This window comes from Solea solea, chromosome 3, assembly GCF_958295425.1.
Source record: "Solea solea chromosome 3, fSolSol10.1, whole genome shotgun sequence".
In the NCBI taxonomy this organism is placed as follows: Eukaryota; Metazoa; Chordata; class Actinopteri; order Pleuronectiformes; family Soleidae; genus Solea; species Solea solea.
In genome coordinates this window covers 8,990,916-9,005,650 of record NC_081136.1, presented here as the reverse complement: position 1 = coordinate 9,005,650, position 14,735 = coordinate 8,990,916, and the positions used below count along the sequence as shown (strand labels likewise).

The window sequence follows — 14,735 nt, the reverse complement described above, 5'->3', positions numbered from 1 at the left end:
CTTTATTCACTTTGTGAATAAACACTTGTTTGTTTATTTAAGGTTTATTTGACGTCACACCATCACATCTGTTAAGACTAGTAGAACTTGGTCTATTTATCTTTCATTCTATTTATCTGTTCATTGTTGTAATTGGTATCAAAGCACCGTTGCCTTTAAAGTGCCTTTAAGGTGCATTGTCAAAGCCATGTTTTGTTATATTAGATTTGTAAATCTATCTATCATCAGAACCTGTACGACTTGTCGGTTTTACAACCTAACTAACTTCTAATTCTAGTTAGTAGCTAACTACTAACTGTCTAACTACTAACTGACTGCTGTCTAACTGTGTATGTGGAATAAACCTCAAAACGCTGGTTTGGTACACAAAGATCAATCAGCTCAGGCAAACAAATCCAAAAAGGGCAAGGCAAAAGCAGAAATCAGTAAACAGTAGTGATGTGACGTTCCGTTTCGAGGCTTCGAAGCGTGTGCCGAGTAGGGGAGGGGGCGATTCCGCGATGCGCGTATCGAGGCATGCTTCATTTAGGGGAGGAGCCAAAAATGATGACGTCCGAAGCCTCGCTGCCAGGCTGTACCACGTGATTGCTTCGTGAAGTGGTTCAGATTTTGCGCGAAGTTTTACAGCTATATAGACCCCTCAGGCTCCATTCAAAATGTGGGTTTTTGAAGGAGAGTTGCGGTCAGTTGAGAGTTTGGATAGAGTTTGGATAGTTTGGAGAGTTTGGATAGCGTTTATATAGTTTGGAGATAGTTTGGAGAGTTTAAGACTGGAGGGAAAACACACAGGGGCAGGAAGTGAAGCGATCTGAAACAAGGGGAGAGGTAAGTTTCACAATAAAACAGGAAACATGAAACATGAACGAAAGAAACAAAAAACATTACCTTAAGGGGAATGCAGAGATGTATCACATCAAGTTTCATTATTTATTAATGCACGTGAATAACACAATATTAATATTGTTCAAAAAACATTTGACCGGCTAACTGGCCAACAACCACATATTCTTTGTAGTATATTTATATTGTATTATTTCCTGTGCCTCTGTCATTACATAAGCCCCTCCTTGTTGTTTGCAACTGTCTCTGTCACTCTCTCGTTCAGTGTATTCACTCCCATTTCAGTAGTTCTCACCAGATTGAGTTCAAGTGTATGATTCTTTTTGTCTGTTTCCTGACTCGGCCTTTGCCTGCTGATTTTGTACATGATGTGCACGTGTGCTGACCTTTCATTTTTCCTCAAATAAAGACGCTAGTTTCATCTATTATGTCTGTCTGAGTCTGTGTTTGGATCCATGTTTACAGTGAAAAAAAGAACATTAAAGTGTTGCACACATTATTACCCAGATGTATAAAAGCTTTTCATGGTATTGTATAACATCACCCCTTATACATAGAATATGTTCATTTATAATTCATGGGGAGAATACACCACCTTTACCTTTTCATCTTTACACCACATGCTGCAGAAGCTAAAGGTGTTCAGTGTAAACTGCTGTTGCTAAAAAGAGAAACATTTCCACAACCTCAGAGCTAAAATTACCACAGGAACTTAAAGCTATAGCTCAAATTCACTGATGCTGTGCACAGGATGTGTGTGCATCCACTAACCCTAAATGTTGTAAATGCAATAGAGTACATTCTTAAGACAATATCTTATTTATGTGAAGAGTTTTGCGGATTAATATTTTTTAAAAAAAATGTTAAACAGCATGTATTGGTTCACAGTCATGCTTCAGATTAGAGAAAAGGACTAATCTGATTTGCTCTGATTTCAAAATTCTTCTTGAATGTACACTCTTGTTATTTTACAGTGATTTTAGATCATGTTAAAGTGCTTCTTTCACCATGTGATTTATGTTAAGAGACAAAAGAAACATCAAACCATAGGAGGCAGTGAACATGTGACGAGTGTTGCCTTGTCGGCCAATGCCTTGATCTTATATCTGCAGAGTGGAAAGAGTATCGTGTCATTCAACACGACAAATTCAACATGATGACATCTCCAAACTTTGTCTTCTTAGTGGCGTATTTGCTCTTTGGGAACCTGGGTGAGTTTTTCTTTTTTGTTTCTAGTTTATGATGTAATTTAAACATATACTGTATTGATGTATATATTAAATTAAATTTGAGTTTGTCTTTTCTCGTCTTTTTCTACAGCTCAGACGAACCATCTTGTTCTGTCCACAACTGCTCATCAAGACATTGGATTTATATCAGCTAATGTTGGTGACAACGTGTCTTTGTCATGTTTATTCAGAGTGGATGATTTGAAACTTTACTGGTACAAGCAAACACTGGGTCAGAAGCCACAGCTTATCTGTATCGTAGAAACGTCAGGTGCAAGTGGCCGAACAGACAGTAATTGTAATGAATTTGGAAAAAATCCACGCGTCTCACTTCAAACTGATGCTGGTTTGAATCACTTAAACATTTCTGATGTTCAACTTTCAGACTCAGCGACTTACTTTTGTGTAGTCGGTCACTCACGTTGGCTTAAATTTAAAGAAGTCATCACTGTGAGTGTGGAGGGTTCAAGGTGGAATCTTCACCCTCTGGTCCATCAGTCAGAGTCACAAAGACTTCAGCCAGGAGATTCTGTCACTCTCAACTGTACAGTTGACACAGGAGCATGTGCTGGAGAAGAACACAGCGTTTACTGGCTCAAGAACTCTCAAGAACCTCACCATGGAACCATTTACACCAAAGGAGACAGAAGTGATCAGTGTGAGAGGAAACCCAACACTCAAACACACACCTGTGTCTACAAATTACCAATGAACAGTGTGAATCTCTCTCATGCTGGGACCTACTACTGTGCTGTCGCCACATGTGGACATATACTGTTCGGGAACGGGACCAAACTGGACTTTAAGGGTAAGAAACTTCTAGATGCCACCTCATCTGATGAGTAGTGACAGTTCATTCTTTGGCAAAAACATGACAGAGACAAAATGTCTATAATGTCTCCAGTTGCAGATCAGTCATCAATGTATATCATGGCTGGAGCTTTGACATTCACCACCCTCCTGAGTATTTTACTGGCTTTCTTACTGTACAAGAGAGACAAATGTTCAGGTAATCACTTCTTCTGATGTTGACCAGCTTCTATTCACTGAATTTGGCTTTTGAATTAAATACCGTCATGTGTGTGTTTCACAACCAGAGTCTTGTGCCCAATTATCAGCTCGCTCCACATCAAATAAAGAGGTAAATACATTATAATCTCTCATCAAACTTACATATACCACCTTATATTAGCACAAACAGAGCCATATTACAATGTACTGATGTGTGTGTGTGTGTTGTTTCCAGGGAAACAGAGATGGAGACAATGTCCACTATGCTGCTTTAAGTGTCCACCTGCCTAACAGATCAAGAAGACAGATGGACAATGCAAATAATGAATGCATGTACTCCAGTGTTCAACATTAACTCTGTCTTTGTTAGTTTATTGTAAACATCACACGTGAAGTTTTGTTTTAGTTTTTTCCCCAAATGAATATCTGAACCTTAGTCATTTACACTGTAATTTACATGCTATTGTTTCTGTGGTTTTTAGCAACATGTACATGGAGGAACTTCATTGGATATGACTGTAGATGTGTCCATTTTGTTGCTTTTGTTTGTTTTTAACCAGCAATAAAACTCACTGAGATTAAAAATCCCTTTTGCAAGAGTGTCCTGACCAAGACTGGCAGCAGTGTAGGTTTTAGACAGGACAGAGTTACAACTATTCTAACATAAAGCATACAGATTAAATGATATACATTATACCTACAGAATTTGCATCTTTAAAATGTAGAGATCTGTGTTGTAAAAATCGACCTCATGATGTGAGTATAAAACACTTGGAAGTGATCAATGAGGAGACAGGCACCTCTTATCTCAAATTAGAGTCTGGAAATGTTTGCCATGCAGAAATCTCGTGACACATGATGAGTTGTCGGTGTACAGACAACAGAAAGTAAAAATTCATCTCAGGAGTTGTGGACAGGAAGAGGCCACAAACTGTTAGGACTCTGCATTAGGACAAGTTATTCTTCTTAAAAGAATAGAATAGAATTGAATAGAATAGAATAGAATAGAATGTGGTACAGGCACAGAATAATTGCAGAGACCTCTTCTAAGGTGCATCAAAGATCTGCATCAACGTGGCACCACAGAGGAAGTGGCTCTCTGCAGCAGAATGAAAAATTAAACTACAGGGTTAAAATTCAATTCAAACAAAGATGTAAGTGTCAATTTAAATATGTCTGCATGGTTCTTATTTACAGAAGCTAAAGGTTTTCAGTGTACACTGCTGTTGCTAAAAAGAGAAACATTTCCACAACCTCAGAGCTAAAATTACCACAGGAACTTAAAGCTATAGCTCAAATTCACTGATGCTGTGCACAGGATGTGTGTGCATCCACTAACCCTAAATGTTGTAAATGCAACAGAATACATTCTTAAGACAATATCTTATTTATGTGAAGAGTTGTGCGGGTTAATATTTAAAAAAAAAAAAAAATGTTAACAGCATGTTTTGGTTCACAGTCATGCTTCAGATTAGAGAAAAGGACTAATCTGATTTGCTCTGATTTCAAAATTCTTCTTGAATGTACACTCTTGTTATTTTACAGTGATTATAGATCATTTTCAAGTGCTTCTTTCACCATGTGATTTATGTTAAGAGACAAAGGAAACATCAAACCATAGGAGGCAGTGAACATGTGACGAGTGTTGCCTTGTCGGCCAATGCCTTGATCTTGTATCTGCAGAGTGGAAAGAGTATCGTGTCATTCAACACGACAAATTCAACATGATGACATCTCCAAACTTTGTCTTCTTAGTGGCGTATTTGCTCTTTGGGAAACTGGGTGAGTTCTATTTTTTTGTTTCTAGTTTATGATGTAATTTAAAATATATACTGTACATATGTATATATTAAATAAATGTGAGTTTGTCTTTTCTCGTCTTTTTCTTCAGCTGAGATGAACCATCTTGTTCTGTCCACAACTGCTCATCAAGACATTGGATTTATATCAGCTAATGTTGGTGACAACGTGACTTTGTCATGTTTATTCACCAGAGATGATTATGACCAATACTGGTACAAGCAAACACTGGGTCAGAAGCCACAGCTTATCTGTGTCGTAAAAACGTCAGGTGCAAGTGGCCGAACGCACAGTTTTTATAATGATTTTGGACAAAATCCACGCGTCTCACTTCAAACTGATGCTGGTTTGAATCACCTAAACATTTCTGATGTTCAACTTTCAGACTCAGCGACTTACTCATGTGTAGTTGGTCACTCACGTTGGCTTAAATTTAAAGAAGTCATCACTGTGAGTGTGGAGGGTTCAAGGTGGAATCTTCACCCTCTGGTCCATCAGTCAGAGTCACAAAGACTTCAGCCAGGAGATTCTGTCACTCTCAACTGTACAGTTGACACAGGAGCATGTGCTGGAGAAGAACACAGCGTTTACTGGCTCAAGAACTCTCAAGAACCTCACCATGGAACCATTTACACCAAAGGAGACAGAAGTGATCAGTGTGAGAGGAAACCCAACACTCAAACACACACCTGTGTCTACAAATTACCAATGAACAGTGTGAATCTCTCTCATGCTGGGACCTACTACTGTGCTGTCGCCACATGTGGACATATACTGTTTGGGAACGGGACCAAACTGGACTTTAAGGGTAAGAAACTTCTAGATGCCACCTCATCTGATGAGCAGTGACAGTTCATTCTTTGGCAAAAACATGACAGAGACAAAATGTCTATAGTGTCTCCAGTTGCAGACCAGTCATCAATGTATATCATGGCTGGAGCTTTGACATTCACCACCCTCCTGAGTATTTTACTGGCTTTCTTACTGTACAAGAGAGACAAATGTTCAGGTAATCCCTTCTTCTGATGTTGACCAGCTTCTATTTACTGAATTTGGCTTTTGAATTAAATACCGTCATGTGTGTGTTTCACAACCAGAGTCTTGTGCCCAATTATCAGCTCGCTCCACAACAAATGAAGAGGTAAATACATTATAATCTCTCATCAAACTTACATATACTGTACCACCTTATATTAGCACAAACAGAGCCATATTACAATGTACTGATGTTTGTGTGTGTTGTTTCCAGGGAAACAGAGATGGAGACAATGTCCACTATGCTGCTTTAAGTGTCCACCTGCCTAACAGATCAAGAAGACAGATGGACAATGCAAATAATGAATGCGTGTACTCCAGTGTTCAACATTAACTTTGTCTTTGTTAGTTCTGTCATCTTCTCAGTCTTTCTTTATTGTAAACATCACACGTGAAGTTTTGTTTTAGTTTTTTCCCCCAAATGAATATCTGAACCATAGTCATTTACACTGTAATTTACATGCTATTGTTTCTGCGGTTTTTAGCAACATGTACATAGAGGAACTTCATTTGATATGACTGTAGATGTGTCCAGTTTGTTGCTTTTGTTTGTTTTTAACCAGCAATAAAACTCACTGAGATTAAAAATCTCTTTTGCAAGAGTGTCCTGACCAAGACTGGCAGCAGTATAGGTTTTAGACAGGACAGAGTTACAACTATTCAAACATCCTGTTATGAACTTTCACAAAGCTTGGACCCAAATGCACAAGACCAGAAACAGGAGAAAAGTTTTAAAGAGCTTATTGACTCTTTAAATCAACAAACAAAAGGTGAGCTGGACAGCTCTGAAAAAAAGGCTAATCGCTAAGCTAAACTAGATCTCAAACTTGAGGAAACAAACAAAATCTTAGCTTGACTATAACTTCAAAAAGATCTCTTTCTTGGTTCGAAACATGGAGTGAACATACATAAGACGCACTGGCAACTGAAAGTGGGAGAAGGGAGTATATGTAGAGAATGAGGGTAATGAGGGGGGTGGAGTGGCTCAGTGGTTAAGACCGGTACCCTGTGTGCAAAAGACTTGGTTCATGGCAAGTTCAACTCCACCCCTGGCAGGTTGTGCTCAATTCCCCTGTAAGTCGCTTTGGATAAAAGTGACTGCTAAATGAATCAGGCGAGACACAGAACAAGCATCTTGACAGACAAGGTGCTCACCCTTACCAAAATAAAACCGGAAGTGACACTGAACTAAAACAAACTAACACAAAATAAAACAGGAAGTGACACTGAACTAAAACTAACTAACACAATTGACGGTGCATGACAGTACCTTCGAGAACCGGTCTACCACTGTGAGGATGGTGGCGTTCCCCCTAGAGACTGGCAGACCGGTAACAAAGTCAAGGGAGATGTCGGACCAGGGGCGACTAGGAACTACAAGAGGTCCACAACAGTCCCTGCTGAGTCCTTGAGGAAGTCTTGTTCCGTGCACACACAGTGCACGCTGCAACATATTCTCTCACGTCCTGGTCCAGACCAGGCCATCAGAACCTTTTTCTGGATCACAAAGTTGGGCCGTCTGGCCCCCGGGTGGCAGGTAAGTAGTGAGGTGTGAGCCCAGTGAATGACCTGGGACCGCATGGTTTCCGCATAGGCGGAAAGCCCCTAGGTGTCGAGATCACACCAAGTTCACTTTTTACCTGGTTTTCTGTAGGCCAAGTCACCGCTCCAACCACAAGGTTCAGTGGGAGGATTGGTTCAAGAGAGGGTTGGAGGCAAGAGAGGGTATCAGGCTTCCCATTCTTAGACCCAGGTCTGTAAGAGAGGGCAAAGTAAAAGCGGTTGAAAAACAAGGACCACCTGGCTTGACGTGAATTGAGTGAATTGAAGTGCTTTACGTATGTATTCCAGGTTCTTATAGTCGGCCCAAACCAGAAAAGGAAGCTGAGGCCCCTCCAGCCAATGCCTCCACTCTTCCACAGCCACCTTCACTGCCTTGTTTCCCACGTGGTCATTCCACTCTGCTGAGGTGAGCTTCCTGGACAGGAAGGCACAGGGGTGGAGTATGTTGTCCTGAGCCGCCCTCTGGGACAGGACCGCCGCCACCCCTCGTTAGATGCGTCCACCTCTACCACGAATTGGCGTTGCGGGTCCGGGATGATGAGGACCGGTGCTGAGGAGAATGCCATCTTGAGGCGTTGGAATGCCTTCTCTGCATGTGGATTCCATACAAACGGAACTAGACAAGGTCAGTGCATGTAAAGGAGCAGCGACTGAGCTAAAGTTTCTGATGAATTTGCAATAAATGTTGGCAAATCCTAAAAACTGCTGTACCTTCTTCTGGTGGGCGGTGTAGGCCAGTCCCTCACTGCACTGACCTTCGCCGGGTCCATTTCCATCTTCCACGGGGAGATGATGAATCCAAGGAACGTGATAGTGGTGGTGTGGAACTCGCATTTCTTTGCCTTGACGTACAACTGATGCGCTAGTAATTGCTGGAGGACCTGGCTAACGTGGGTGATGTGGGTCTTAATGTCCGGGGAAAAAATCAGAATGTCATCAAGATAGACAAAAACAAACCGGTTCAGAAAATCTCACAGAATGTCATTAACCATGGATTTCAAAACAGCGGGGGCATAAGACAAACCAAAGGGCATCATCAGGTACTCATAGTGTCCTGTCGGGGTATTGAAACCAGTTTTCCATTCATCCCCTTCTCTGATCCTAACTAAATGGTACGCATTTCTGAGGTCTAGCTTGGTGAATACACAGGCTTCCTGGAGTTGTTCGAAGACAGATGAGCCGGCTTGGGATGAAGAAGGTCGAATCAGCCCTGTCTTTAAAGACTGCTCAATATAGTCCTTCATGTCTTGCTTTTCGGGCGGTGAGAGTGAGTAAACTCTCCCTTTTGGTATAGTTGCACCAGGCACTAGATCGATGGGGCACTCGTATTGTCTGTGGGGTGGAAGTGACGTGGCCTTAGCCTTGCTGAACATCTCCCCCAGTGGTGATAAGCTTTAGGAACTGAGGATAAGTCTGGGCTGTCAGACGTGGTGTTCTGGTTAGTGTGGGCCGAATACTCACTGTGGAGATCAGGGAGGCTGCAAGGGTTTTCTTCTCACAGAATTTCGAGCATTCCCCTCCCCATGATTCTACCTCCCCGGTTCGCCAATTCAACTTGGGGTTGTGTACCGAGTACGAGGGAGTGAAAAGGTGATTCGAATTCATGAAAAGACAGGTGTTCAATATGGTCATTAATCATTATGGTGATGGGTTTCGGTGCAATGGGTGATCATGAAAAGTTTACTTCCATCTAGGGCCCTGGCTTTGACGGGAGAGGGTAGAGGAATCAGGTTAATGTTCAGTTCTCGGATTAATTTCATGTCCATAAGATTCTCATCTGCTCCTGAATTGACTAACGCTCCTTTGAGACCCTTCCCCTTTTGGATTCTGACTCTGGTCAGAGCTAGGCAGGCTATGGATGCTAACAAGTGTTTGTCGAGACTTTGTGAGTGGTTTGCCTGGAGGGGCGAGAGATGGGTCCGACCAATCTGCATGGGCTCTTCGGTGGGAACAGGGGGTGCCATGGTAGTGGGTCCCTGGTTGGGTGAGTACCTGGTCGTGGATCGTGGCTGTGGTCTCGGTTGGAGGTGGCAAGTAACGGCCTCCTGATGTCTCTCCCCGTCCCTCTCCTGTAAACGATGATCCAGAACTGTCCTGGTTCTGCCGCAGGGATTCCGTTGCTCGTACCGCTTCCTTCGCTGGTGCCGTGTGGTTGAATACACGTATTAGTAATGAATGACTGGCAGGTGGGGGAGTTGCAGAGTTGAATTCTAAGGCTACGTTTACATGATGACGGTCTGAACAGAAGACGCAAAAGTGGCGTTGCATCTTCACTTTTTATTCCGCGTTTAGACGAGCGTTTTCGGGAGGAAATCTGCGTGCATACGGTGACGCAAAAGTGTGTGGAATTCGATTGGGTATGCATGCCAGGCGGCTAGGTGGCGCTGTGATACACTATCACACAACATTGCCATGTATGAGCGCATGTGCAGAATCTTCCTTCCTCTCCACGAAAAGCTAAACATGGCAACCGCCGGGAAAAAGAATTTCGTCTGGTCAGATTAAGAAGTTGAACTACTACTCTCTACTCCTGTACGTTCATTAGAGCTGCCAGAGTAGTTTGAAGGTCCATGGAAACAATCCGACATGTTTGTTTATTTCCATGTACTGGCGCATGTATGTGACGTAAACGTGTACGAGACGTGTGCAGATCTGAGCAGAGTTTTGCATCTTGGCAGTGTAGACGGAGACGCTACAGCGGAGCGTATTCAAGTTTTCCACTGTGGAGGGTGGTTTCAGATTTTTGCGTCTTTAAGCCCCAAAAACGCCGTCACCGTCTAAACGAAAGGCACTTCCAATAAAATATTTTATCGTTTGTATCCGCAAGCAAACTTCATTTTTAAACTATTCCCGTGAAAGCATAATGACTTTGAGTAATTCTGTTTTCAGATTCTCATGCAACACTTTCACAGTGCTCCAAAACACATGCAAAGTATTTCTCCCTTAAAGATGAGCCAGACTGTTACTATTTAAACACGTTTTTACCACACAAACACAAATGCACATTGTGATTTCCTGTTTCGCATATCCAGACTCACCAGAATGAAGACGCCCTGAGGAGACTTGTGAGAGAGGCGGACGACACCTGGACTGTGTGTGTTTACTCTGGTGTAACACAGTAGAGCTGGACACCTTGTAACTGTATCGCTGTTAAACATGCATGTTCACATTATTGTTGCTTTATGTCTGTGGCTACGATTACCCTGAAATACTTATAGCTTTGCATATGATTCTATGATGACATGATTGTATGATGTGACCTCAGTTTCTAACACCTCACCTTGCTGTAATCTCAATAAAACAGTTTTTCTAAAGACAGTATATGAAGTGTATATCTGGCTGATTTTCACAGACTCTGTGTTTTCAAACACAAACATTGATCTGAGAGTGCACTTCTCAGTGGAGGGAACACAACCCGCTAAAAAAAAGGCACTTTCTCACAAACCAGACTGCATTTAAAAAGCCACAACCACATGCAACATGCAGTCATCTTTATTCACACATATGTGGAACCAGCAGCGCTGACACAAAACCCATCAGTTTGTTTATTTAAGGTTTACTTGACTTCACATCATCACATCTGTTAAGACTTTACTGATCTCAAAACACTGGTTTGGTACACAAAGATCAATCAGCTCAGGCAAACAAATCCAAAAAGGTCAAGGAAAAAGCAGAAGTCAGTAAACAAGCATTAGTTAATAATAAATAATAAAAATAAAAAACAGGAAAACCAATCACAATGAATTGCAAAAACAAAAAGCTGAACTGTTGACACAGAAGGTGAAGGTTAACACAGCTTATATACACATGAGGTGGAGGGAGACAACAAGACACAGGTGAATCTAATGAGGGCGGGGCATACAATCAAGACTGGAGGGAAAACACACAGGTGCAGGAAGTGAAGTGATCTGAAACGAGAGCTGAGGGAAATTTCACAATAAAACAGGAAACAGGAAACATGAAAGAAAGAATGTAAAAAACATGACCTTAAGGGGAATGCCGGGATGTATCACATCAAGTTTCATCATTCATTATTTATTAATGCAAGTGAATAACACAATATTAATATTGTTCAATGTGTCATTGATCAAAAAAACTCCCATTTGACCTGCTCACTGGCCAACAACCACATATTCTTTGTAGTATATTTATATTGTATTATTTCCTGTGCCTGTTTGCAACTGTCTCTGTCACTCTCTCGTTCAGTATATTCACTCACATTTCAGTAGTTCTCACCAGTTTGAGTTCAAGTGTATGATCCTTTTTGTCTGTTTCCTGACTCGGCCTTTGCCTGCTGATAAATAGCTAAGATAATATATTGTTTATCTAAAGAGTTTTTTAAACTAATATTCTTAAAAAAATAAAAATAAAAAAAAAAAATGTTTAAGAGCATGTATTGGTTCACAGTCATGCTTCAGATTAGAGAAAAGGACTAATCTGATTTGCTCTGATTTCAAAATTCTTCTTGAATGTACACTCTTGTTATTTTACAGTGATTTTATATCATGTTAAAGTGCTTCTTTCACCATGTGATTTATGTTAAGAGACAAAAGAAACATCAAACCATAGGAGGCAGTGAACATGTGACGAGTGTTGCCTTGTCGGCCAATGCCTTGATCTTATATCTGCAGAGTGGAAAGAGTATCGTGTCATTCAACACGACAAATTCAACATGATGACATCTCCAAACTTTGTCTTCTTAGTGGCGTATTTGCTCTTTAGGAAACTGGGTGAATTCTTTTATTTTTGTTTTCTGGTTTATGATGTAATGTAAAATATATACTTTATATATTTATATATTAAATTAAATGTGAGTTTGTCTTTTCTCGTCTTTTTCTTCAGCTGAGATGAACCATCTTGTTCTGTCCACAACTACTCATCAAGACATTGGATTTATATCAGCTAATGTTGGTGACAACGTGACTTTGTCATGTTTATTCACTGTGGATGATTTTAAACTTTACTGGTACAAGCAAACACTGGGTCAGAAGCCACAGCTTATCTGTGCCGTAAAAACGTCAGGTGCAAGTGGACAAACGCACAGTTTTTATAATGATTTTAGACAAAATCCACGTGTCTCACTTCAAACTGATGCTGGTTTGAATCACTTAAACATTTCTGATGTTCAACTTTCAGACTCAGCGACTTACTTTTGTGTAAGCGGTCACTCACGTTGGCTTGAATTTATAGAAGTCATCACTGTGAGTGTGGAGGGTTCAAGGTGGAATCTTCACCCTCTGGTCCATCAGTCAGAGTCACAAAGACTTCAGCCAGGAGATTCTGTCACTCTCAACTGTACAGTTCACACAGGAGCATGTGCTGGAGAAGAACACAGCGTTTACTGGCTCAAGAACTCTCAAGAACCTCACCATGGAACCATTTACACCAAAGGAGACAGAAGTGATCAGTGTGAGAGGAAACCCAACACTCAAACACACACCTGTGTCTACAAATTACCAATGAACAGTGTGAATCTCTCTCATGCTGGGACCTACTACTGTGCTGTCGCTGCATGTGGACATATACTGTTTGGGAACGGGACCAAACTGGACTTTAACGGTAAGAAACTTCTAGATGCCACCTCATCTGATGAGTAGTGACAGTTCATTCTTTGGCAAAAACATGACAGAGACAAAATGTCTATAATGTCTCCAGTTGCAGACCAGTCATCAATGTATATCATGGCTGGAGCTTTGACATTCACCACCCTCCTGAGTATTTTACTGGCTTTCTTACTGTACAAGAGAGACAAATGTTCAGGTAATCACTTCTTCTAATGTTGACCAGCTTCTATTCACTGAATTTGGCTTTTGAATTAAATACCGTCATGTGTGTGTTTCACAACCAGAGTCTTGTGCCCAATTATCAGCTCGCTCCACATCAAATGAAGAGGTAAATACATTATAATCTCTCATCAAACTTACATATACCACCTTATATTAGCACAAACAGAGCCATATTACAATGTACTGATGTGTGTGTGTGTTGTTTCCAGGGAAACACAGATGGAGACAATGTCCACTATGCTGCTTTAAGTGTCCACCTGCCTAACAGATCAAGAAGACAGATGGACAATGCAAATAATGAATGCGTGTACTCCAGTGTCCGACATTAACTCTGTCTTTGTTAGTTCTGTCATTTTCTCAGTCTTTCTTTATTGTAAACATCACACGTGAAGTTTTGGTTGAGTTTTTTTCCAAATGAATATCTGAACCTTAGTCATTTACACTGTAATTTACATGCTATTGTTTCTGTGGTTTTTAGCAACATGTACGTGGAGGAACTTCATTGGATATGACTGTAGATGTGTCCATTTTGTTGCTTTTGTTTGTTTTTAACCAGCAATAAAACTCACTGAGATTCAAAATCCCTTTTGTAAGAGTGTCCTGACCAAGACTGGCAGCAGTATAGGTTTTAGACAGGACAGAGTTACAACTATTCTAACATAAAGCATACAGATTCAATGATATACATTATACCTACAGAATTTGCATCTTTAAAATGTAGAGATCTGTGTTGTAAAAATCGACCTCATGATGTGAGTATAAAACACTTGGAAGTGATCAATGAGGAGACAGGCACCTCTTATCTCAAATTAGAGTCAGGAAATGTTTGCCATGCAGAAATCTCGTGACACATGATGAGTTGTCGGTGTACAGACAACAGAAAGTAAAAATTCATCTCAGGAGTTGTGGACAGGAAGAGGCCACAAACTGTTAGGACACTGCATTAGGACAAGTTATTCTTCTTAAAAGAATAGAATAGAATAGAATAGAATAGAATAGAATAGAATAGAATAGAATAGAATGTGGTACAGGCACAGAATAATTGCAGAGACCTCTTCTAAGGTGCATCAAAGATCTGCATCAACGTGGCACCACAGAGGAAGTGGCTCTCTGCAGCAGAATGAAAAATTAAACTACAGGGTTAAAATTCAATTCAAACAAAGATGTAAGTGTCAATTTAAATATGTCTGCATGGTTCTTATTTACAGAAGCTAAAGGTTTTCAGTGTACACTGCTGTTGCTAAAAAGAGAAACATTTCCACAACCTCAGAGCTAAAATTACCACAGGAACTTAAAGCTATAGCTCAAATTCACTGATGCTGTGCACAGGATGTGTGTGCATCCACTAACCCTAAATGTTGTAAATGCAATAGAATACATTCTTAAGACAATATCTTATTTATGTGAAGAGTTGTGCGGTTTAATATTTAAAAAAAAAAAAAAATGTTAACAGCATGTATTGGTTCACAGT

General features: G+C 40.7%; 3 protein-coding genes across 3 annotated transcripts; all 3 read left to right on the top strand.

Moving 5' to 3' along the window:
- Positions 1 to 1,993: 1,993 nt before the first annotated feature.
- On the top strand, positions 1,994 to 2,915 carry LOC131455939 (uncharacterized). Its single transcript, XM_058623821.1, has 2 exons — positions 1,994 to 2,051; positions 2,134 to 2,915. Exons 1-2 carry the CDS (start codon positions 1,994 to 1,996, stop codon positions 2,913 to 2,915), a joined length of 840 nt encoding a protein of 279 aa, XP_058479804.1.
- Positions 2,916 to 4,804: 1,889 nt separating this feature from the next.
- Positions 4,805 to 6,249, top strand: LOC131455938 (uncharacterized). Its single transcript, XM_058623820.1, has 5 exons — positions 4,805 to 4,862; positions 4,972 to 5,688; positions 5,791 to 5,889; positions 5,978 to 6,021; positions 6,130 to 6,249. Exons 1-5 carry the CDS (start codon positions 4,805 to 4,807, stop codon positions 6,247 to 6,249), a joined length of 1,038 nt encoding a protein of 345 aa, XP_058479803.1.
- Positions 6,250 to 12,150: 5,901 nt separating this feature from the next.
- Positions 12,151 to 13,593, top strand: LOC131455937 (uncharacterized). The gene is made up of 5 exons (XM_058623819.1): positions 12,151 to 12,208; positions 12,321 to 13,037; positions 13,140 to 13,238; positions 13,327 to 13,370; positions 13,474 to 13,593. Exons 1-5 carry the CDS (start codon positions 12,151 to 12,153, stop codon positions 13,591 to 13,593), a joined length of 1,038 nt encoding a protein of 345 aa, XP_058479802.1.
- Positions 13,594 to 14,735: the final 1,142 nt, after the last annotated feature.

Excerpts from the sequence above, each read along its gene's own strand:
- LOC131455939 (XM_058623821.1), top strand. The coding sequence starts at position 1,994 with ATGATGACATCTCCAAACTTTGTCTTCTTAGTGGCGTATTTGCTCTTT. Across the intron at positions 2,052-2,133 it reads TTTGCTCTTTGGGAACCTGG|TTTGTCTTTTCTCGTCTTTT; the intron begins GTGAGTTTTTCT and ends ATTAAATTTGAG.
- LOC131455938 (XM_058623820.1), top strand. The coding sequence starts at position 4,805 with ATGATGACATCTCCAAACTTTGTCTTCTTAGTGGCGTATTTGCTCTTT. Across the intron at positions 5,689-5,790 it reads GACCAAACTGGACTTTAAGG|ACCAGTCATCAATGTATATC; the intron begins GTAAGAAACTTC and ends CTCCAGTTGCAG. Across the intron at positions 6,022-6,129 it reads GCTCCACAACAAATGAAGAG|GGAAACAGAGATGGAGACAA; the intron begins GTAAATACATTA and ends TGTTGTTTCCAG.
- LOC131455937 (XM_058623819.1), top strand. The coding sequence starts at position 12,151 with ATGATGACATCTCCAAACTTTGTCTTCTTAGTGGCGTATTTGCTCTTT. Across the intron at positions 13,038-13,139 it reads GACCAAACTGGACTTTAACG|ACCAGTCATCAATGTATATC; the intron begins GTAAGAAACTTC and ends CTCCAGTTGCAG. Across the intron at positions 13,371-13,473 it reads GCTCCACATCAAATGAAGAG|GGAAACACAGATGGAGACAA; the intron begins GTAAATACATTA and ends TGTTGTTTCCAG.